Source organism: Cavia porcellus, unplaced genomic scaffold (assembly GCF_034190915.1).
Source record: "Cavia porcellus strain 051 isolate PalLab524CR breed Dunkin Hartley unplaced genomic scaffold, mCavPor4.1 scaffold_16, whole genome shotgun sequence".
Lineage (NCBI taxonomy): Eukaryota > Metazoa > Chordata > Mammalia > Rodentia > Caviidae > Cavia > Cavia porcellus.
The window spans coordinates 49,463,578-49,489,015 of NW_026947499.1; the positions used below are offsets into that span (position 1 = coordinate 49,463,578).

Consider the following 25,438-nt stretch of genomic DNA (forward strand, 5'->3'; position numbering starts at 1 on the left):
CTTGTCTTTGTTGCCCAGGATTGCCTTTGATATTCTAGGTCTTTTCCAGTTCCAGATGAATTTTTGGATTGTTTTCTCTAATTCTGTGAGACATGTTACTGGAATTTTGATTGGAATTGCATTGAATCTGTATAACAGTTTGGAAAGTATGGCTATTTTCACTGTACTGGTTATTCCTACCCAAGAGCATGGAATATCTCTCCATTTTCTAGTATCCTCTTCATTCTCCTTTTTCAGAGTACCGTAGCTTTCAATATAGAAGTCTTTTATGTCTTTTATTAGATTGATTGCTAGGTATTTCATTTTTTTTTTTTTGGATGCTATTGTGAAAGGTGTTGTTTCCCTGATTTCTCTCTGTGTGAGTTTGTTATTCATGTACAGGAAGGCTGTAATGTTGACTTTGTATCCAGCTACATTACTTAATTTTTTATTAAATCTAGTAGTTTTTGGTGGAGTTTTTGAATCATCTATGTAGAGTATCACGTCATCTGCAAATAACATCTTTATTCATTTTATTTCTTTCTTTTGTCTAATTGCTCTAGCCAAAGCGTTCAGGACTCTGTTGAATAGGAATGGAGACCAGGGACATCCTCATATTATTACTGATTTTAGACAGACAGTTTTGAGTTTTTGTACATTTAGTACGATGTTGGCTGTCAGTTTGTCATAGATAGCTTTTGTCAGATTGAAGTAAAGACCATCTATTTCAATTTTCTGTAGGGTTTTTATCATGAATGGGTGCTGGATTTTGTCAAAAGCTTTTTCAGCATCTATTGAGATGATCATATGATTTTTTTGTATTTGGTTCTGTTAATGTGGTATACTACATTTATTGATTCACATGTGCTGAAAAATGAACCTTTTAATAGTAGATTCAGAAAAAATAAGAATAAAAGAAGGACAAACCTATAAATGTAAATATAGGGAGGCTTTGTGTGAAAAGAAAGCTTAGAGGTTCTAAATAAATGCTTATTTATACACCAATATTAACTAAAAATTTTTTTATATAAAAATGTTAATACACACTACTAGTTTATAGCTAGTAGCTAGAGCAATGATTACCACAGAAATAGGGAAAGATTTCCTTAGCAGGGTAGCATATTCCTTTTAGTTGATAGAATATAAAATACAGTTGTATCTGGGTATCCATGGGAGACTTTTCCAGTACCTCAAACCTCTCCACCCTCTGCAGACACATTAGTCCTCAGATGCTCAAGTCTGTTAAGTGAAATGCCATAGTACTGGCATGTAACCTGTGTACATCCTCTGTTAGTTTGAATCATCTCTATATCACTATAATACCTAGTACAATGCAAATGCTATATGAATAGTTGTTGTATGACATTATTTAGGCAATAATGATGAAAAAGTAATTTTGTCTCTATTAAAACCAGGAGCAACACATTCGAGCCACATTTGGTTGAATCCAAGGGTGTTTAAGGCATAGACATGGAGAGCTGTGTATTAAGTATTAAAGTTCTTAAGAGATATGATAAATCAGAGTGTGGTTCAAAGACCATACTCTTCCATTCCTCCCTGTATTCCCTTTCTTTGCAATGTGTCTTTGCAGTCAGTTTATTTCATCCCCTCCTTCTCCCTTAAGTCTGGGAGTCTGGTGACTTGCTTTGGCCACCAGAATGTGGTACAAGTGATATTGCAATAGTGCCAAGACTAGTTCTCAGGAGGTCTTGCACTTCCACAATCTCTCCATGAGAACAAGCCTGGGCTAGCCTACCCAGTGATGGCCAATCACAAAAGGAGAGACAGGGCATCCCAGAGCAGTGAGTCCTCAGCTGACCTGCCAGTTGGCTGCTGATGAATGAGTGAGCCCAGCCAAAGTCAGCTGAGGCCAGAGAAATGGACCAGTTGGCTGCAGACCTAGGCATATAAATATGCATATATATCCCTCCCACCAAAAAAAAAAAACATGGCCTACATTGTAAAAAGGTGATGAACTAGTTAAAAAACAGACAACTGTTTTTAACTGTTACAGGACTCGACCTGTTCAGAGACAGTATGTGTAAGGTGCTCACAAAACAGTAACATGAAGGATCCAAGGTAAAATATTCCTAAAACACTAATTCTCTGGTTAATCACTTTTGCTAAGTTTTTTTATCTTTGGATGAAGTGGGAAACTATATTGCAAGTCCATGTGTTCTCTTTCTAGAATTCAGTCAAGAATTCGCCTGGAGCAGTACAACAACCAGATTTACTTAAATCTCATAGCATTGTGAGGGTCTGTGTCTCCCTAGAGAATAGGTTTTGTGATGCTCGTGGATGGGGAAGAAAAGCAGGAAATGGTGAAGAGCAGGGTTTTTACACAGATGCACCACATATATTTGGGGACTGATTGGCACAGAGGGAAATGAAGGATGTAGGTGGTGTAAATGGTATGGAGGGAGACACTATCACACTCGTCTGAGGCTGAAGCTAGTCAGCTACTGTACGTGAGTGAAGTGGGTTAGGTATAAGGAAATGGCCTGAGTGTGATGAAAAATGGCAATTGATTGACTGTCACTGCAGAGTCAGGACGGCAGCCTAGACCAATAGGGGCCGAGATGCACTGAGGGACCTAGGCTTTGTCTAGTGGAACTTGCTACTTAACTTAGGGAGAGGTTACTGCCATAGTCTTCATTTTTTTCCTCTTCAAGCTGAAATCCAGATTTTATTAAACTTTAGGTGTCTGTTGATATTTAACTTAAGTAATATTTTTCAAATATCCTGCACTCATCAAACAAGAAACATCTACAGACCATGTTTCTTCCATCAGCCATAGGCTTTTAAATTTCCAATACCTTGGAGACCACATGTATTTTGGCCAAGCTGCTGTCTCATATTGTTGGCACGAGGCAGAAGATGAACTGGCAGCTCCTCCAGCTCCCTCCAGCTCCTTTCAGCTCTCTTTTGACTTCTCTAAGTTCTTGGCCAGGTATGTGTATATTCCATTGTGAAATCTGGCAGCTTGTTCCAGAGACACCAGCATCACTGAAGTTAGAGGTGATGAAAGACAAGTATTGGCTCTATTGAGCTCTGTTAGGTTTTAATTTGTTTCTGTAGGCTATACTTTGTATTTTCTTTCCATAACTTTATATCCTTCTTTTCTTCCCAAATTTTGGCTTTACTTATTTTAGGTTTAACACCAGCTACAGAAGAAATGGCCTCAATGACATATTAACCATCTTCAGCAAATGTGTAACTCTAACCTATGAATATATGCCTTGTTCTGTGTCCCTCTGCTAACTGATGCAGAATTAATTTCTGTTCTTTCTATTACAGGTGATGAATCTGGAATACAGACAGCTGCAATAATTCAGGGTACTAGAGTTACTAAGTGACAGTCTTGGGAATTGAGTCAGATCTCCCCTTGGGTCTATATTGTTTAATTCTCTATCCCCTCACATTTAAAGAAGTTGACTCTCACATTTGTGTAATCCTTAAAACAGCTGTTTCACAAAATTTTTTCCCTTCCTATTCAAGTAACAGCTTAGTCATATAACTATCCATCACCATAGTTCTAGAATCTTCTCTTGGCTTGCTGAAAATTTTGTAAACCACACATGTGTCATTCATATTTTAAGAATTCTGAGAAGGAATAATTGGTTCTTAAACGCCATGTAACTTCCTAGGTCTTTCTAGGAAGAAGGAAAGAAACAACTTTAAAGTTCCATTGTGTGTAGATGTTGTTCTGGGCACTAATGCATAAATTATCAAAGCAAGAGTTAAAAAAAGAAGATACAGGTTCCTGCAGGTGAGTTTTCCCTCAGGTGATAGCTAATACAGAGAGAGCTTGTTATAAGCTGAAAGCGTTCCCTCTCCCCTCCAAAGAAGTTTATGTTGAAGTTGTAACTGCGAGCACTTCATCATGTGACCATATTTGGAGATAGTGTTTTTATAGAGGTGATTACTTTACGAAAAAGTCATTAGGGTGAGCTTTCGCCCAATATGACTGCTGTCCTTATCAAACAAGGAAATTTGAACTTAGACGTGTATAAAGAGAAGACAATGTGAAGACACAGGGAAAACGTAACCATTTATAAGCCAAGAAGAGATGCCTAAAATAAATCCTTTCCCTTTGGCTCTCAGAAGGAACTAACCCTGCTGACATTTTGATCTCAGATTTCCAGAATCCATAACTGTGAGAAAATTAATTTGTTGTTTAAACAATAGAATATGTGTACTTTGTTGTAGCGTCCCTAGCAAACTAATACAAAATCCCAGATCAAAATTCAACTCTGTGTGCATAAGGTATACACTCTTCCAACTATATAATAATAAAGAATAGGGAAAATTAAGTACTACCTGTTGTTATTGAGAAGAAAAGTACAGAGGAAAGAGGTTTTAGACAATGAAGTAGTTATAGAACTATAATTGTTTTAAGGAAGGGTTCTACGAATACCACCTGGAACATGCCCAATCTCATCTGCTTTAAGGAAAGGAAAGACTATTAGTAGTATTGCTACCAATTTACCATGCACTGAGAGCTTACAACACAACTTATATAGTGCTAAGTATTTTACAAATATTAATTCAGTAATTAATTATAACAAACCTGTGAATAATAATTGGAAAATTATTCTTTTTATTTTACTGATAAGGAAACTGAGTATCCCAGAAAAGGAATTTGCTCATGTTCATGGCCAGATCCAAATTCAGGCTTAATGTCTATCAGTCTCTGATCTCAGAACCTGTGTTCTCAGCTGTTTCTCCATTCTGGCTGTATTTCAGTACAATCTTTAGCATTCACAATTGCCACCCCACCCTCCCCAGTCCAGTTATTGGCTTGGAGAGGCCTGCGTGGTTGTGACGCTATTAGGTGATTTGTTAAAAGGTGCCGTAACACACCTCTATTCTGCCATCATGAACCCAGTTGGCAGCTAATATTGGTTTTTCCGTGATGTTTTTCCTGCAGTTTTTATACAATTATACAATTTAAGTTTTGGATGAAGACTCAGGTCATAGAGGGCATCCACTGATGGAAGAATTATATTGATTGAAATCTTCAAATCACAGAGCCAATAATTAATTAGGAATGAGAAAATCATTTAAAAAAAGAAATTTATCCAGCTAACAAAGCCAGCTGATTCAACTGTAGAATTTAAATTCATAGCACTTGCTTAGACTAGCCAGTATTCAAATTTTAAATAATTTGTTTTTGGAAGGCTTTATGAAAGTCTCCTCTGTTACAATGTGTACCATCTGGGATTTAGCATTTATAAAATGTGCCGTTAAGAGATGCCAAGAGATTCCTCATGCAAACCAGATGGTACAATAACAACTCTGTCTTTATATTTCTGGCAGAAAGATAGGGCTTTGAATGGCTTGAAACTTATGTGAATAAATTAAGTTCAATCAATACTTCAGGGACATTACAATTTCAATAGTCAGCTCACTCTCTAAATATTTTCATCAGTGTTTTCATTTAGAGAAGAAAAACCAAAAGTGTAGACAATGGTTCCTTTTCATTGCTTCATGTCTGTATTCTTAAACAGTGTTTCTGAGGAAAACAACACCAATGACCTTTAATACGGAAAAGAAAGCTTCTTTATTTTAAGTGTAATGTATGTGATTAAATCAGAAGTAAAGATGTTGAAATTGCTTATGAATCAGAAAAACCCACATCAAATAGGTTGGATAGTTTTATTACTGTGCTAAAGAGAAAAAATACATCTGTAAGTTGGCATTTTCTCAGTAATACATCTAACATGTCTTTACCACAATAAGTTTCTCATAAACCCAAGCTCAGCACAGAGAGCAGTGTGTTAATGATGCCTTGTTTTGCCTTAGCCTGGTTCCTATAATAGGAGTTTTGTGACCTCTTCTAATTTCCTTTATTTTCTGTTATTGTTTTTATTTTCATCAAAATTCATAATAAGATCCTTATTAGATGAGGTAATCTTGTTAAAAGTAATGTTCTGCTTAGATGTTTCCTTTCCTTTTTATGTAAAAATATGCTTCCCCACCATAGAAGTGAATTTCTTCTGTAATTAGACATGAATAGCTTTAAAAAACAAAAAAAGTCTGCTTTGAAAAGCAGTTCTCTTGAGGTCTAGGGGCCAATCTCATTACTAAAAATATGTGTTTCTGGGCCATATGAGCTATTGAATTTCTTTCCCAATTAGCAGTGAATAGTTTTGTAGAACAATGAAAGAGACCTTCAGTTTGTACTTCGTTAATTTTGGTTTTTCTTGGGAGTATATTGGAAGCACCAGTTACCACAAACCTTTGTTTCTTATTCCTGATCTTTTCTACTTTTTTTTTTCTTCTGGTAATAGGGGTTGAACCCAAGGCCCTTGTATTGAGCTACATCCTCCAGCCCTTTTGACATGTTTTATTTTGAGGCAGGGTGTTGGTAAGTTGAGATCCTTCTGTAACAGCCTCCCAGAGTGCTGGAATTACAGGCGTGCACCACCATGCCCAACTCTTTACTTTTTCTTTTCCTTTCCTTGAGCAAATGAATATCCAGAACTCTATTTTATAGATGGTTACAGCCCTAGGTAAATTCTTCGTTCAAATACTACTTCCTCACCTGAGCAACTATTTCAAAAGTAACAATATGCAATGTAACACACATTGTTAAATTTCTGCCATCTTGGTTTGAAATCCTGTATCACTTTCATTTTGTTGTTGTTATTTCTTAAATTTGTTTGTATGCTTCTTGGTTTTTCTGTGTTTTTTCTCTTTAAACTTCCTCTTGGCCAAGACTGGACTCCATGATAGGTGGAACACAAAGCAAAGCTGTGCTAGTTTTTTTTCTGTTTAGCTTACCTAGCTACCAGGAAACTGCTGTTGTTCAGGAGATGCTGAAAAATTATAAACAATGAGAAGTTGACAGTGTCATTGCTCTATAGAGAAGAAGGAAGCCTCTGGTAGGAAACTCCATGTGCTGTTCCTTGAGGTTTGTTAACCACATTTTCTCTGGGTTCTTGGCAAAAGGATAAGTTGTTTGGTCAGAAGGACCTTTCAAAGTGGAATAATTAAATGTTCTGGAGAGTCAGATAATGGGTTGAGTTTTTAAAGTTTTATGAAAACAGAGGACAAAATAAGACCTAATCCTCTGAACTTAAGCGACAGATAGGAGGGTGCGCAAGTCATTGGCAGGACAGTTCTCTGAATAATCCTACTGTTGCAGGTGTTTAGAGAAGCAGCCTGTAGTTTGTGGCTCTGATATGAAGGTTGATGAAGGTCGTGGCTGGGATTAGTGCTACTCAGGTCTGATTCCCAGTGTGTGCCATGTGTGTGGCAAATGTTTTCTTACTTTCCAAGATTCCAGCAACGTCTAGTCAGAATAGACTGAAATGTAACAGAAGGCTAAAACAGTTGAAACACAGAATTCACACTATCTCCACAGTTACTAAGACATTACAGTTACTGAGAAGTTGCCACGACCTATGTGGCTCCTGAGGTTCTGGGGGTTAAGGACCGTGAGAGGATGAGAAAAATAAAGAGACAAAGCTGGGGTCAGGTGGAGTCCTTATCCTCCTGATGGGAGGAAAGGTACTGGCTCCTCACTGCACAGGGATTTATTTATACCTTTTAGCAACTTACTGTCACATGACACCCTGTTGTCCTAGCAACCCACTGTTCAGATTGTCTTGGGGGTAGATGTTCTCTGGGCTGAAGCAGCTTCTTCAGGTGGCTTGCCCTAGGCGCTCTTTATTCTTGGAATGGTCGTGTTCCAGCCTTGCATGTGTGGTCAATTTCCAGCTTCAACAGTTCCCAACAAGAAGTTAGTGTCTACATTACATGCAAAGCTGTGTTAACACTTCTGTCCATACCATTTTCTACTAATTTTTTGCCACTAGTTTTGAAACCCAAAGAACTGTCTGAGATGCAACACGCCTCATCTTTTTTCTCTTTCTCTCTCCCTTACCCTGTTCCTCCCTCTCTATTCCTCTCAGCCACAACCACACTAGTTTCCAATTTGTAAAGCTATACTTCATAGTTTTAAATTTTATCTTATTTCCTTTTTATTACTGTAAAGTTAATTGATGATAATACTATGATTGTTAACTACCTACTCCAGATTAACACTGTTATCCAGTTTTCCCATCACTGGGGCAAAATACTACACACCTGCAACTTAAAGGAAAGCTTTATTTTGGATCAGAGTTTCAGTGGACTCAGTCCATAGTCGGTTGGCTCCAAAACAGAAACAGTGTGGTAGAAGAAAGCTGTTCACCTCATGGCAGCCAGGAACTAGAGAGAGAGAAGGGAGGAGCCAGGGATAAAAATATACCCTTCTAGGTCCAGTCTCATGCTCCAACATGAGACTTTTGGATTGAACTCATGACCTTGCATTTGCCAGGCAGGTACTTATGAGGATGAGCTAAATCCTCAGCCCAAGCCAATAAATTTTGATGTGCTGCTTTTATTTTCATTTGGTTTTCGAATATTTCTTAAAATTTTATATTTCTGTTCATAGCTCCTGCATAAAGTTTAGGTTTTCCACGGACTGATTTAAAATGATCAGATATAGAACACCAATGATCTTCCCATTGACAATACAAGCTTACCATTTGAAGATCACACAGTGATTATTGAAGGAAGACAATACAAACTTCCAAATACAAATCTTGCATTGCTTATAGATTGCATTGCAATCTTTATAATCTTGCATTGTTTTAAATTCTTTGAAGTATAGCCATTGGTTCTTCATTTAGGTACTTCTGTTGGATACACTTGGAGATTTTAACTAGGGGTATACTAAATTCTCCAGATAGGTAAGTAATGCAGCAAAAGTGTCTTAGCTATTTGTTGGATATCAGTTTGAGAGGAAAGCATTTTTAACAGTGCAAACTCCTCCCAACCCTGATATCCTTGCATATGTACTGAACTAGAGTAATCTTAAACTAGAAACGTATCAGTTTCCAAATACTTGGAAAAGGATTCATATCTAGAATATATAAATTACTTTTATAATTCATTAGTGAAAAAAACAACCCAATATAAAAAAAAAATGGGGAAAAGACTTGAATAGAAGATGTAAGAATGGCTGAGCGATCCCTGCCATGTTGGAACTTAGGGTGCCGGGGAACAAAGGAAACCCCTTGCTCCCTACCATGAGCCTACCAGTGTGTGGGCTGAGAATGAAACATCCCATTATCACCCTCCCACCCATTAGCAAATGAGAGCCAGCGGTCTGAGCATCTCTTGGGAGGATGATCCTATGCAATATAGCATATATGGGGGATTGATTCCCTTCTACCATCTCTTTGAAGGCAAATATTGTCATCACTGTTTTGCTTTGTTCTGATTAATTGTATTGCTCGATTCAATACTCTGCTTTGATAGGTTTTATGATCTGTATTTGGTTTGATTTTGCTGTATCTGATTGAAAGAAAAACTATTGTGAAGATAGCAGAGATATACTTTGGTATCTATTACTGTTATCCTGGTAACAGCTGTGAAGTTATCCCAGTAACAGCTGTGAAGTTCCTGTACCAATTTCACTGCATTGTCTTGATTGGCTTTGTTCTGTCTTGTTCTGTTGTATTATACTACCTTCAAAATTAAAAAAAAAAAGAATGGCTGAGAAGTACATCAAAGATATTCAATAGGTAAAGCAAATTAAAGCCCTAATATGCCATTTCATACCCAGTGTGACAGCAGTGAACAAAAAGACAACAAGAAAGTCTGTCAAGGATGTGAAGAGATTGAAGGCCTTGTATACTGTCGGTAGCTGTATGAAATGGTACAATGAATTTGTGGTAGTTTCGTTGTTGTTGTTGTTGTTTTTAAAGAAAAAAAAACAATAAAAAAATCGTACAGAATTTCAAAACTAGTTAATAAGGGGCTAACAATGATTAATATGTTGTGTATTACCTTCAAAGTAGTTTCTCAGACTATAAGATATAGGCATGAAGAATTGATCAGACAGTATAAACACAAACCATTCTTTGCAATGGACTAATAGAAATTATTATATAATTATCTTGGCATATATATATATATATATATATATATATATATATATATTCTTCCTTCTGGTATAACCAATTTGAGAAACAATTTCTTTTTATATACAGTATATTATATTTTATTTGTAATATATAATGAAATATAATGAACAGTAATCAAAAATATTTATGGGTACAGTGTGAAATTTTAATACTTGTATACAAGTGTAATATTCAAATCAAAGTAATTGGTGTATCTATCGCCTTAGACATTCATCATTTGTGTTGAGAACATTTAAAAATCCTTTCTACTAGCTATTTTGAAATATATAATAATTGTGAATCATAGTTATTCTATGCTATAGAACACTATAAGTTCATTTTGGCAATTTCTTACAGCTAAATATAATTTACTATATAACCCAGCAATTCCCCTGTATGGTAAAATATGCCAATATGTTTACACAGGGACTTTATGTGAATCTTCATAGCAATATTACTCATAAAAAAAAGAGAAACAACCAAAATGTCCATCAACTGCTGAATGGATAAAGAATATTTGGTACATTAACATGGTGAAATATTACTTACCAATAAAAATGATTAAGTTCAAAAATTTATACTTTGAAAAAGTTAGACACAAAAGAATATATATTGTGTCATTTCCTTTATATGAAGTGCTAATAAAAGCAAATCTACACAGAAGAAAACACATTAGTAGTTTTGTAGAATTGAAAGTAGAAATAATAGTCCATCACAATTCAATATGAAGGAAATTTCAATATGATAGAAATACTTTAAATTTAGATTATGGCAATGGCTACACAACTGTAAATTTACTAAAAATTATTAAATTTGAGTGATTTTTGAATTAAGTGAATTTGTAAGGTGAATGGGTAAATGTTAAGGAGTACAAAGTATATACCTTGATAAAGTTGTTTAAAAGCTCTCCAAAATGAACTAGAATGGTTCTAAACTTTATAGAAATTATATTTCATATTCTGTACCTAGTTGACCAGTATTCTGTGCAAGACCTGTTTAATGGACATACCAAAAATTAAATGTGCCTCGAAACACTCAGGATGAATGTATCAGGCTTAAACATCCAGTGTCCTATCCATTTCAGAAGGAAAAGGCCCAAGTTCAGTGCTGTGAACCTCTCTGGCTGCCTTCCAAGCAGGGAGGCTAGAATGAGCTTTGCCCTGGAGTGACACTCCTTGTCACTGATTAACCAGCTCCATAGGAAGGTTGCTCTGACAACCTTCTGCTCTGTCGGGAGAGAGAGATCCGGTCAAGCTTTGGTGAGCAGAAAAATGTCCACTCGCTACCATCAAGCTGCTAGTGATAGTTACCTGGAACTTCTGAAAGAGGCTACCACACGAGACCTGAATCTTTCCGATGAAGATGGAATGACGCCCACTCTGCTAGCAGCCTACCATGGCAACCTGCAAGCCCTGGAAATAATCTGCAGTAGGGGGTAAGTTTATCCCGATGTTTTCAGTTAAAGACGGTATTTATGACAGGATTTCATGGGCAGCAGCAAGAAGCAGGGAACTCAGTGCAGACACTTTGCCCACTTTGTAAGCTAACTGATTGGCTTTTTAGAGAAAGAGAAATCTATGCTAGAGTGCTTCCTTTTGTACAGAGAATTGGCACCATGGGAGCAGCCCATTCCTAAGCCACACACAGAGGAGGGGCCCTTCATTCTAAGGCTTTGCCATATTTCTTGGTTAGGAAAGTGTATTTTAATTCTATGTGATTAAAAGTCTTGCCTATGAAATTTAAGTACTTAAAAAAAAAGAAATTTAAGTACTTGACTCTTCAAAGAGAAGTCACCATCCTATTTGGTTTTGTCACCCTTACCTGGGACAAATGATGGGTTTTTATTTTTACATTATTAAAACTCTGTAATCTTTTATTAGCATTCAAGTCCATGATTTATGATGAGAATGGCTGGCTTTCCAAGCTGTAAAAGGAACTTCGGCCCATCTTAACATCTTTATCTGTCTGGTCAGTGCTTGTGAAGTCACACACAGAGCCCACACCCACCCCTCTATTTTAAGACAGCGTTAGACAGTTTTCTCCTGCTTGTTTTGGCTGTTACCAGGTGGGCTAGGATGCTGAAAAATGTGACTCAGGAAAAGTGAAGAAAGGAATATGAATGAGTGAGCCAAGTGAATTCCAGTCAAACATAGTATCTAATATATCACAGTCCCTCTTTTGTTTTCTTCTTTGCCAGCCACTGAGGACAGTGATCAACAACCTGTCATGGCGATCAGATTTGAGAGGGGCAAATAGACAAGTCATTTAATGCATTTTATAAAAGTGGAAATAGAGGGCACTAAATAAATAACACAGACATCCATCCCAACCTCAGGGTAGGAGGAGGCTTTTCCTGAGGCGAAAGTCATTAAGTTGGGTTTGGAAAGATGGGATAGTGGACCAGGAAAGAAGGAAGCCAGCTTCCTCTTAAGGTTGAGTACCATGCATTCTAGGAGCTGAAGTAGCTGAGTGTGGCAGAACTTGGTTTGAATAGGGACGGGGTGAGTAAGAACAGTAAAACCGTATCACAAACAGCGTTGTAAACTCTGTTAAGGAGTTGAACTGTATCTCAATGGTGTGGAAATCATCTTGTGTTTATCCAGAAGAACCTCAGGTAGACTCATGTTTTCAAAAACAGTAAATCCTTGTTTATGCCAGACACATGCTTGTAATCCAAACCATATATATATCACATCAATTTTCCCATGAGGTATAATGGAAACTCAGATGATTATTTCCACAATGCAAAAATATTTGTGTAAATGATTTTAATACTGTCATTTGGTACAAAATGATAAAATACAAAATACATAGAAAAATAAACAAATTAGCCTGCAGTTAACTTTGAAAATCTTCATGGATGGTGTAAGAGAAAAGAGAAAGGAGGGTCATTGTGTGGGATGACCTTCACTGTCACTAGTACAATCACTGCTATCTATTGGTTCAATAGGATTTTTTTCTTTTCTTACAACTTTAACAAAGAACCTATCCAATGACATTTGTTTTTTGCCTCCTTTTGAGGATTTCATGAAAATCTGACATTTTAAGTTTAAGCAGATTCATCACTCACTGAAATAGTACTATTTGGATGATTTTTTTTCTACACAATTTTGTACTGTTTCCCACATTTTACACACCTCTCTAATCTCATTTGAAGTGAAGGAAGGGAAAGAAAAGGAAAGGGGAGAGGGCAAAGGAGAGGGAGTGGGAGAGAAAGGGAGAGAGAATTTACCAAGAACAGAAACTTATTTCTCACAGTTTCAGTCACTGGAAAGTCCAAGACCAAGGTATTGACAGGTTCAGCGTCTGGAGAGAACTATTCTCTGGCTCTAAGATGGTCTTACTGCTGCATCCCTTAAGGGGAAGAATGCTGTGTCCTCATGTGGTGGACGAGGTAGAAGAGGGTGGGGGAAGAGGAGACAGATTCCCTCCACCATCCCTTATCAGGGCATCTAATCCTATTAATGACTCAGTCATCTCCTTAAGACCATACTTCTTTGTACTATTGCCTGGGAGATCAGGTTTCAACATGAATCGTGGAGACAATCTAACACAACACAAACATTCAGACCTTAGCAACATATACACAATTGAAAAACTTTTTTAGATGTATTGAAAAATTACCCTTCAGAAAGTGAGTAATCATTTTGCCAATATTAGGTCCATATTACGTATTAGTGGAAGAGTTTATGGTTTTTTGCCGTATTCCACTTCTGTAAACCCCATATTATAAATTGTTCCACTTTTACATTGGCATCTTCAATATTGCTCATTGATTTATAAAAATGCTTTTTAAAATTTATCAATATTAATCCTTTGTAAAATATGTATATTGCTACAGTTCATAACTCATGTTTCAATGATTAATATTTTAAATAAAAATGCAAATATAAATATATGTAATTTAAGTATAGACTTTTAAGCACATATGAGTATCTATATTATATAATTCTAACATGGAGAGCCATTCATGCCTAAATTAGATAGTTTCTTTAACTTTTTTTTTCATTGTTTATATTTATTTATTTTTTGAGACAAGGTCTCACAATGTAGTATAGGCTGGCCTTGAACTTGTTTATGTATCTCAGGCTGACCTTGAACTCATAGTGATCCTCCTGCCTCAGCCCCCTGAGTGCTAGCCTTATAGGCGCAGCTTCATTTTTTATTTCAAAGACTTTTACTTGTGTATAATTTATTTTGACTTAAGATCAAAAGTTATGCTCTAACTTTTCATTCTCCATGTTTTTAATAATATGTGCCAACACAATTTGTTATGTAGTCCATTCTTTGCTCCACTAAATTTGAAAGTATAACATAATTTCTCATGTAATACAAAATCCAGTCCATTTATTTATATTCATTACACACCAAAAATTCTTCTAACAATACATTTTCTAGTCTTTCTCAACTCTTATTTTCCCATTGATTCTCCTTCATCTCAGTTTTTGTTTCCTTATCCAAAAAGCCTTAAAATCTGCTGTGTTAAGTTGGCCCTGTAAAAGCTAAAAACAAAGTCTTGTGAGAGTTTTCAAAAGTCATCTCCCATCCTGACCCATCTTTAGTGAGATTAAATTGCTAATGTTATTTAATGGGGTTAAAGAAGGATAAAAACTAAAACTTGAATTGAGCCAATTAGTTATAAAAATTCATTCCAGCCTGATAATTTAATTGTTTACTTCTCATTACTTAAATAAGAACACAGATTTTGTGAGGACCACTGACATCAAAATTCTAGCTGTCTTACAAAGCTGTTTTTCTTTCTTTTTTTAAATTTAAAGATGAAAAACATTGATATACTAGCATGTTAGTCATATTTCTGTTGGTGGGATAAAATCACAGACATGCACAATTTAAAGGAAGGATAAAATTTTAAAAAATTTTATCAATACATATTTGCAATACATAAGGATTACATTCAGTGTGAGGGGTTGATACATAGATGTACTGCATCTTGATTATTTTTATTCTCCCTCCCTCAACCTGTGATCCTTTCACCTTTCTTCCCCAGATCCCCTTCCCATATCTACAAAGTCTACCTCCCTGTTTTTTTTTTAAAATATGGATCTTTTATTTATTTTGCTCTTTAAGTTACTTATGGAAGGATTTATTCTGGCTCATAGTTTTGGAGGTTTCAGGCCATAGTGGGCTGGCTCCAAGGCAGAACCATCAAAGCAGAAGTATGTGCATATATACTACCTTTTCTCTATTCGTTCACTGTTGGTGGATACAGGTTGGTTACATAGTTTATTTGAGCAGTTGTCTCTTTATGGCATTTAATTTGAATCCAGTCTTTTAATTTATATGTAAAGCTGAGACAAGCATCCTTGTTCACTGGTCTTTGCTTAAATGTCTGACATTTTCTTATGATAAATCCCTAAAACTAGAATAGTTCATTCAAAAAGGTGCTATGTTTTAAAGGCTTTTGATAGGTATTGTGCCAGGAAATTATCAGAGTTTCTTTCCTCACACTCCTACTAAAATAAAGTGTTCTCAAATCATTGCCTGTCTGTTAGGCAAAAAGAAAATAGTAATGCATATCTTAATTTGCATTTCATTGATTATTAGCAAGTCCTAATAATCCCTTTTTATGTAGAAAAAAGATTTTTCAAAGAATTGCTTTTTTCTGAGAACATCTTGACAAAAAATCAGCTCAATTTCAAAAAGAAAAATTGCAATGGAACAGATGCTTAGAGTAATTTAATTTAAGCAAATGGCTTAGTTAGTGACAATAATACCAGGCCAGCTTTAAAAATTATTGCCCAAATGCACTGATTACCAAAATAAAAGGAAAGTACAAATTAGTTTTAAATCTCTTTTGGCAAAAAGCAATAGAAAAAAAATCAATGGTAGACTGAACTCAGACCAAGGAAATCGTATCATTTTCATGTTGGACTTAAATCATCAAATGAAGGGATCAGTTTGTGAATACCTCAGCAGGTGTATAAGATGGTGCTAACAAGAAATGTGAAAGCAGACAAGGATTGAATTTAGGAAGACTCTGTGAAGCTTGTCAGCAGGAAGTATTTTTAAGTTTTACATTGATTTGAAAAGTTGTCTTTAAAAATAGAATTTGTACAAGTAGAAATAGCTTACATGCACTGGGAAAATTATCTTACTGACAATTTCATTTATGAATTTGGATGTTTGCATTCGAAACTTTCTTTAAAGAAAACCTACCTTTTTAATCATCTTAGGTTGTCTTCCTGTCCTTTTTCTAATTCTAAAAACATCATTTAAAATTAACCGAAATGGGGATATGTTAGGGCTTTATGCATATTGATTTAATCTAGACTTCTCAATATCCTGTCACTCCCCCTCCCCACATTCCTTCCAGTAATTGCTTTGTTAGCTTATCCAATCCAAGGATAGTTTCAGGCAAATTTAATCAGCATGTTTTTGTTTATGTCTACAGTAATGTCTTGAATGTTTTACACTCTTTCTTTGAAGTCTAGAGTACTTACAAAGTCATTTGAATATGGTGTTTGGATAAAATAAATAAAAAGTGAAACCATGTGTTTGGGGGTGAAGCACGATACTGTGCTCCCCTAAGATGTACAACCATGCCAAGGCTGAAAGAGATCTCCTTTGATCAAGTACAATTAAATCAGGCCAACTGACAAGAGCCTTCTTGAAAGAGGCCACACAATAAAACCACGTTATTCAATATTTGCTTTCCTTAGATTTGGTTTCATTTCCCTTCCTTCTCTTTCTCATATCTCACTCTTCCCCTAACTCCATGTACTGTGGTCACACTGATGTATACTCGGAGTTCCCCAAATATGTCAAGTAGTATCGCCCATGTGTGTATCTGCTCATCTGTTCTCTATGAGGAAAGGAGGTTGCCAGTTCATGGGCTGGATCTAGTCCTCAATGTGTTTTATTTGGACTTTGCTATGTTTTTCTTTTAAATTTGAGTCACTACTTTAAAAAATTCCATGAAATTCTGGATTTCTCAATTCATTTCAAAAATGGAGGCTCTAGAAATATAGTTTCTACTTTTATTCAAGATAGCATCAGGGGCAGCTGAGATTTCAGTTGCTCTTTCTAGAAGGAATACGCACTTTGACTTTGCCGCGGTTGAAAGAACAAATCTGGCCCCGTTCAGTCACTTATATTTTCCTGCTTGACTTCTTTGGGTTGGTTTGAGATTTCTGAGAGGAGATACAGATGATGAAAGTGTGAAAAAACATTTTATAATTATTTAATTAGGGAAACAACATAAGTATTTCACACATTAAGATTGTAAGTGCTTTAAACCCACAGGAACTGAAAATTTACCAGGTGGGTGTGAGAAAAAATAAATACATGAAATTAAGCACTATGCATTTAGAGACAAGGGACATAAGTTTATTGAATATTCATGGTGTACCAAGCACTTTTCTAGACTTTATATATACTAACATTTAATTCCCATGACAATTCTGATTAGGTGGTAGGTTTGGGGGTTTTTGGTATTGTTGTTTGTTTTTTGTTTTCATTACACGGGATTGAACCCAGGACTTACATCTGTGACCATTTTTTAATTTTTATTGTAGACAAGATCTTGCTAAATTGCTCTATTATCCAGGTCAGGCTTGAGTTTGCAGTCATCTTGCCTCAGTCTCCCAAGTAGCTGGGATTATCAGCATGTATTTTCTTAACTTAAAATGAGGAAAGTCCTAGAAAAGGTAAGCTAGAGGACTTGCAGCTGGAAAGTTAGAAAAACTGAAGTGTTTTAATATAGTATTATATTGTTAGACTTAAAGACAGGCTTGATCCAAAGTATGTTGTCTGTTACCTTTAGGCAAATCAGTTAAGTTCTCTGAATCTTCCTTTACTTCTGCCATAGTAATTCTTATCTGCCTTCTTGAAGAGGGAGATTGTAATGCACGGTGGTGGGCAGTGAATGTGAAAATGCTTAGCAGGAAGCAGTCAGAAGTTCCCAGGGAAGGGTCTGGGATTTAGCTCAGTGGCATAAATGCCTGCCTTGCAAGCAGGCAGTCATGAGTTCGATCCCTGGTACCAATAAAAAAAAAAAAAAAAAAACGGAAGGGTCATTAGTCTGACTCATTAAATTGTATTTCACTGGTGCACTGGTTGAGTTACTCTCACCAGTGCAGCTCTTTCCAGCCTGTAGTGGGCCTATAAATCACCTGATGATCTTGTTAAACCATAGACTCTGACTCAGTACATCTGTGCTGCAGTTCAAATTTCTACATTTCTAATGAAATCAGAGATGTTCCTGAGATTGCTGGCCTGGGAACCAAACTCTGAGTCACAAGAAAATACTCAAAGATAATACTCTGCATTATCGTATCAGTTGCAAGGGTCTGGATCTTCTCTTCTGTTTGTGCCTTCTACTCACCAGCAGTGCGACTTCTCAGGCTTTCTCTCCTGTCCATGCTTGGGGCCTCCCACAGGAAGCTGGTGGCCTTGGGCAGGATTCTAGTAGGCATTTATTCATCCACAAATGAATGAATGTACTGGGCTCCTACTCCATGCCTCAGTTTCAGTGCCAGGCATTAGGTCTGTTGCTTCAATATCATCATAATATCCTTTTTCTAAGTTTTTAGATTAAACTCTTATAGAATTATTCGTTTATATGATACTAGAAGTAAGCTGAGGGACAAATAGAGATATTCTATCCTTTGTGTGAATAAGGATTATAGCAGACACTGTTTATTACCCATTCAAAGTCAGTTCCCAATTCTTCTCTTTTTTTTCTTGCTGATAGGAGCTGTTTTTGTTTGTTTGTTTCATCTGTTATTTTCCCACAGGGTAGCAGAGTTGTGCTAGAATCAGCTCTTATGAGCTCCTGAGAAGTTATTGCTAAATTTTTAGGAACTTTGAGAATGTTAAACAATAATTATTAAAACAAAATATAAATTTACAACGTAATTACATTTAAAAGGCAGTACTTAGCTGTGTGTGGTGGTATGCTGCCATAATCTCAGCACCTGGGAGGCTGAGGCAGGAGGACTGAGTGTTTGAGGCCAGCCTGGGGTACTTAACAAGTTTAAGGCCAGCCCAGATTATGTAATAAAACCTTGTCTCAAAAAGAAAGGACTCAAAATTCATCAGTTCCAAATGATTTTCCTAAATTTTACTGTTGTCTGTGCTCTTAAGATTATCCTTACCTTATATCTATGTGATGGAAAGAATAGAAAACTACTGTGCATCTCTTCTAAACTCTATGCCCAAGGATGTAACACTGGTAACTTGAGATTTACCACAATGAGTATATTTATAGTACAGAAATTGGCACAGTCTATAAATCAAGAATTAGAGGGTTTTTTTTGCCTGAATGAGCCAATTACTAAACATTGCCAGTATACTATTGGGTAGTCCTATTTCTAAATTCAAGGAAAAATTCTAATTTATCTAGATTAGACATGGTACTCTATTTTCTATCCCTTAGGCCTGTAAACCAATTCTGACCAATGAAATATGAAATTTGTCCTGCTAGAGAGTTCCTTGTAAAGTTTTTCTTCTAAAAAGGAGATACATGTTAGTAATTTTTTTTTTTGGTCATTTGAGATCTGGCTGTGATTTATCTAGATTTACAACAGCTATCACATGTCAACAGCAAGGCAGACAAACATGTTACACTAATAGGCATTTTATTTGCTTTTTAAAAAATTTCTACTTTTTGGAATTGTGTTCAGAGGGAAAAAAATTCAATATGCCTGTTTCATATGTTTTCTTCTAGAGGGGACCCCAACAGATGTGACATCTGGGGAAATACTCCTCTACATTATGCTGCCTCCAATGGCCATGCCCACTGTGTCTCATTCCTGATCAATTTTGGTGCCAACATCTTTGCCCTGGATAATGACTTAAAGACTCCCCTGGATGCTGCTGCCAGCAGGGAGCAGAGCGAATGTGTTGCCCTCTTGGATAAGGCTGCCACTACCCAGAATGCTATAAACCCCAAGAAGGTCACCAGGTTGAAGGAGCAGGCTCAGAAGAATGCCAGGAGGCAAATCAAAGACTGTGAAAAGCTCCAGGAGAAGCATCAAAATAAGATGGCCCAAGCCTACAGTAAGGAGGAATCTAGGACTCTTCCTTCTGTCAAGGGCACCTTCTCCAGATCATCCTTCTCAAGTGCTTCTGCTTCTAGCACATTTGGATCACTCTCTAAGGGCATTAAAGATACCTTCAAGATGAAGTTCAAGAAAAACAAAGATACAGCAGAACAGATGAGCAATGAAGGCAGAAGTGGGCAGAGGAATGTGATGGAAGTGTTCAGAGAGGAGGAAGAAGAGTCATTACCAGGAGGCTTCAAAGAGAAGCTCACATTCTCAGCAGAGGAGGACAGCAGTGTACAACATGAATCCATTCTCAGCCGTCCAGGTCTTGGAAACATTGTTTTTAGGCGGAACCGAGGGTTAGGCTCTGAAGATCTCTCAGACAGCAAGAGAGAGCTGGAGTTTAAAATGCCCAGTGAACTGCTCCAGAGACAAGGAAGGGCAGAGGCTGATGAAGCTGAGGCTGAAGAGGCAGAGGAAAATGGCCCTGTAGGTGATTTGCCTTGGGATGAGGATGAAGTGGAGTGGGAGGAAGATGTGGTGGATGCAACTCCCCTGGAAGTGTTTTTGCAGTGCCTGCACCTGGAAGAATTCCTTCCTATTTTCACAAGAGAGCAGATTGATCTGGAAGCTCTGCTGCTTTGTTCCGATGAGGACCTTCAGAACATCCAGATACAGCTGGGTCCCAGGAAGAAAGTTCTTAATGCCATAAATAGAAGGAAGCAGGTGTTGCACCTGCCTGGGAAGCTGGTAGACACCAGCCTCTGAAGGACATTACTGGGTCAACAGGATGAGCCTGCAGCAGCAGGAGATGCTCTGGCTCATGGAAAGCACTCCAGGCCACACTCTTTACTTACCCAATGCCATACCCCTGGGAGCCCATTCTAGGGTATTCCCATCTAAGAAAGAAGCCCAGATTCGACTCTTAGAAATACCTAGGCCTATCCAAATTAACCATCAATGAGAAACTCAAGGGTAACCTGGAATAAGAGCTGGGCTTTTCTTTTCAATTATCGTTTTGGTATTTTTGAATAAAGAGTTGCATGTATGATAGAAAAGGGGAAGGAATTTTCATTACTCTTCTAACTTTTGGATATAAAATGACCATTTATCATTACACTATCCTACTTGTTGATACAGGCAGCCTGGGGATTCTAAGCCTGGTTCTGTCCTTAACTCTATAACTTTGCTTGTCATTGGACATCAAAGTTCTTCACTGCCTGAGGCTTGACAATTAGCTTATATGCACCTAACCCTTAAACAGAGAGGCAAGAAACAAAGAATAGTGTTCCATTGGTAGACTGAATTATGTCCCTCTTAAAACTCATTATGTTGGGGCTCTGACACCCACACTGTTTTTGGAGATAGGTCTTAAAAATTAAGTGGTATGATAAGGTCAGCATCCTCCCATATGACTGATCTCCTATATGACTGATAAGAAAAGGACACTATACCAAAGATGTGATCATACAGGGAGAAAAGATCATATAAGGATACAGCAAAAGAGTGCTGTCTGCAACCCACCGAAAGAGATCTCAGGAGAAACCAAACCTGCCAACATCTTGATTTTGGACTTTCAGCTGCCAGAAGTGAAAAAATAAATTTCTGTTGTGTAATTCACTCTGTCTATTGATGTTTTGTTGCACAGCCTGAGCTGACTAACACAATGCATAAGTGAGGAGGTGGTAGAAGAGAGAAAGAAGGATACAGAAAAACACAAATATGACCTATTTGATGACTTCTCTAAGTGCCTCCTGAAACGTAAAAAAAAATTAATTGTAGGGAAGATTTCCTTCTAAAACTAAATTCTACATTTTTGCACTTATGTTTCCTGTTTACTGTTGTCTATTACCATTGCTACATATAATATGTTCAGTTTCCATGATATAAATTGGCAGAGTTGCTGACAGTTTTTGAAAGGTAACCCCAATTCCAAATTGAAGCCCTGCTTAATAGCTAAATTTCATTGGATTTTTGTAGCCAGAATTACATCAAGAAGAATCTACCATTGATTATGTGTTTTATATAAACAGCTGTTTGTTTTCAGCAAGGCTTCTAATTCATATATGTTTAGGTTAGAGCAAGAGGCATCATGAAGGATATACTCTATGAATGATACCGGTACTCAAGTCTGATAAACAATGGCTCATTCTTTGATGAACGTGTTTAGGAAGTTTGCTGGTCATTAAATATATCGCACTAGGGGATAATTACGTTTACAAATACTGTGTTTTATTCAGTAATAAACTGAAGTTGTATTATTTTCAGTAACATGCATGAAAGTTGTTTGTAGACAGAGGACATTCAAAAATGTTTGTAGTCTAAAGCTGCTTCTATTATATGCCATTATTGTACCTACTAGAATCCTCTCTTCACAAATTTCCCAGAATCTTCTTGTAGTACTATTTCTACTTCCAGACCAAACTTACATGATAAAAAAATCAGTTGGCTTGGGAGAAATGAGCCTAAACATGTGGGTCTTAGCATTTCAAGAGGGAGATACTAAGCACCAGACAGTTCTGTGCTCTTCCTAGGGACTCACAGTCTCCTACTGTTTACAGAATTAATAAGTGAGGGGCTTTCCCAGCCTTTTAGCATTGAAAATATAACTGCTTCATCATGTAGAATTATGCTATAAAGAAGGTTTATACCAAATTTTAGAAGATTATAAATTCTCCTGGAATTCCAGATCTTTCAACCTACATCCCACCACCAGCACCAAAAGGAGTCTAAGAGAATAACTTAGGACAACACAAAGGCAAAGACAGTATGAGCCAGTACAAGTTTCAGATCCTCACTGATCTCAAGCCTCCATTCCTTAAACTAGATGCTTACAATGGTTCAATACAGTGGCATCTGCTCCTCACCCAAACACCTAATTTTTCCTCTCCTGCTTAGCCTGATATAAAAATTAATAAGCAAGACAAGCCACCAGGATCATTTCACTAATGACAAGGTTTGAGAAGATATAGGGGGGTAAGTGGTGCTTATATTTCAGGCCATCATGTAAATATAAGTGAGTTACATGCTCATAATCCTATCTGAGTCACAAGCCCAAATGATTTGTTTGGATTCTACGTCTGAAGCCCAAATCTTATCTGACATCTCCCCTTAAATGTTCCACACATATATCAAACTCAGTATACCCAGAACTGAACACATTTTCTCCCAAATCAAGTTCTTAACATGAATAGTTTTGCCAGTAGACACCTGGCAATGTCTAAAGATGGTTTTGATTGTAGTTAGTTGGATGGGAGAGCTACTAATGTCAGGTGAATAGAAAGAATGGATGGTAAACATCATACAATGTATAAGGCAGCCTCTACAACAAGGACTCCTCCACACCAAATGTTGATAGTGGTGAGGCTGAACACTACCACCAACACAGGTCAAAATCTCCACTTTTTGATGAATGGGAAGTTTAACCCAACACTTCACCTTTTCTTTACCTTCATCACCCAACTGGTCACTTAGGTCCCTTCAATTCCTTAATATGTCTTAAACATAAGTTATCTTCTATGTTTGCAAGATCACTACTTGTTTCATGCCCCTCTCTTTGCTCGCTATATTGAGTATCCTATCTAGCTCTAATTTGTTCTCTATAGTGCTAGTTGAGTGATCTTTCTAATATGCAAACCCTCTCTTGGAATTTTTTGCCTTCCCATTGCTTTTTGGGCTGCCAACATCACACATAAAAGTCTTGCAATCAGAGAGCCCTCTTCTCTCTTTCAAGCCTTTGGTCTCATTTCTGACCATTCCTCCTTGTCCCCTAATTATAACCACACCAGATTTGTTTGTTTTTGTAGCTTCCAGAATATATTATGCTTTTCTTATGCCTTTGCCTTTGTTCAGCACCATCCCTCTCCCTGGAAAACCCTTTCTACCATACAGACAGACAGCCCCACTGAGAGATTCACCTGCTCTCTTACCCCTGGATTGGTTGGTGCTCATTCTAGCTGTGCAGACTGATTTCTGTTTGTCCCTACAGAATGTCTAATTACCATCCTGCTGCCTTCAGGTGGGTGACTTCTGTAGGTTACATGAAAGAGCTCCTTTGTCTTGGGCTTCTGCTTGGGTCTAGCCAATGGGAGATACCAATAGGAGACCAAAAAGTGAAAGTGGGAGATATTAGGGTATTCATTCATCTGTTTCTTCCATGCAGGGTATATAGTTCCTTAATCTAAGCTGATAGCTCCATTTTTTGATGTGTTCCACTAGCTTCTCATTCAACTTATGAGTGGAGTAGCTTTCTGCTATTGCCAGCCATTGGGGACAATCTTTCTAAATGATCTTCATTAACTCTTCACTCGTGCCTCTTACTGCTGGGGACTCTTATTTCATCTGTTCCTGTAATACTCAACGCATTGTACTGTGATTGTCTTTTTACATATTTGTTTTCTGGATTATGTGTTCTTTAGGGTGTGAGGATTATTTATGTTCTTGTCTGTCTTAGTAGCCTCATCTGGAGTAATGATAGGGGCTCTTGAGGAAAGAATGAAAGAAGAAATACATGAATAAATACAGTAGTGCTTAGGCTCACAAACTTAACTTGCTTTATGATTTTAGAAAAGATGGCCATGTTTATATTTGCATGAAAAAGATGGCCATAATTGTGTTTGTTACCCAATGCAGAATTTGCAAGTAAAAACAAAATTTTGCCAAATGCTTCTGTTTGTGAACCAAACTGTTTGCAAACAAGAGCATTTGTGAACCAAGGCACCACTGTATTTCCATCATCATACACATTTCTCTATATGTCCTGTAGGATTATGATCATCAAGATCACCAGGAAGACCCAACAGTCACTTGAGATATGCAGAATTAGGTCACATGGGTATTTTAGTTCAATATAAAAGTCCCAAGCAGTGTGGTAAACAGTTTAACTTTTGGCTAAGCTACCTGTAGTGTAAAGAAGTCCTGCCAAATGGAATATATGTAGAAAAGCAAAGTTAGATAATGTACTTTGCTTTTCTGTTGACTTATCTAATAACCACCCTTGGAATTGATGTTGGTACTAGATCAGACAGGCTTTTGCGGGGAACACTGGAAACTAGTGACTTGGATCTTGGGTATAAGCATCCCTGCAACTCCATTTCTACAACCTTATGCTGACATTGGAGTAGATGATTCCTAATGATCCTATCAACACTGATCCTGTAGCAGACAGGTAGATCTGGCCTTCTACATATCCAGCTATCCTTTATCTGTCAATTCATGTGATCAGATAGTTCAGTTTCACAGTTGACATCATGGGTGGGCATGTGTCCCTTATCCCTCAACAAGGATTTCAGGTCCCCCTAGAAAATTCAATGATTTAGAGACATGTACAAAACATAAGCCTGGCCAAAGGCAGTGTTCCATATCTTTCAGCTCAGACATTAGGCTCAGAAATGAGCACATGACCTTCTAGATGGTCCGGTGTGTCTCAGTCCTGGACTTCTGTTTGTTTATGCTAGGGTTGATAAAGAGAACAAGGTGTATACTTGAAGAGCT

At 37.1% G+C, this 25,438-nt stretch overlaps 1 protein-coding gene across 1 annotated transcript in view; it reads left to right on the forward strand.

The window, feature by feature from the left end:
- The window catches only part of Anks4b (ankyrin repeat and sterile alpha motif domain containing 4B), a 29,560-nt gene extending 7,995 nt beyond the window's left edge, over positions 1 to 21,565 (forward strand). The window contains exons 2-3 of the mRNA XM_003477802.4: positions 11,023 to 11,373; positions 19,627 to 21,565. Of these exons, the coding sequence (XP_003477850.2) occupies positions 11,210 to 11,373; positions 19,627 to 20,713 (1,251 nt within the window). The 5' untranslated portion in view covers positions 11,023 to 11,209 and the 3' untranslated portion in view covers positions 20,714 to 21,565. The remainder of the gene's footprint in view (positions 1 to 11,022; positions 11,374 to 19,626) is intronic.
- Positions 21,566 to 25,438: the final 3,873 nt, after the last annotated feature.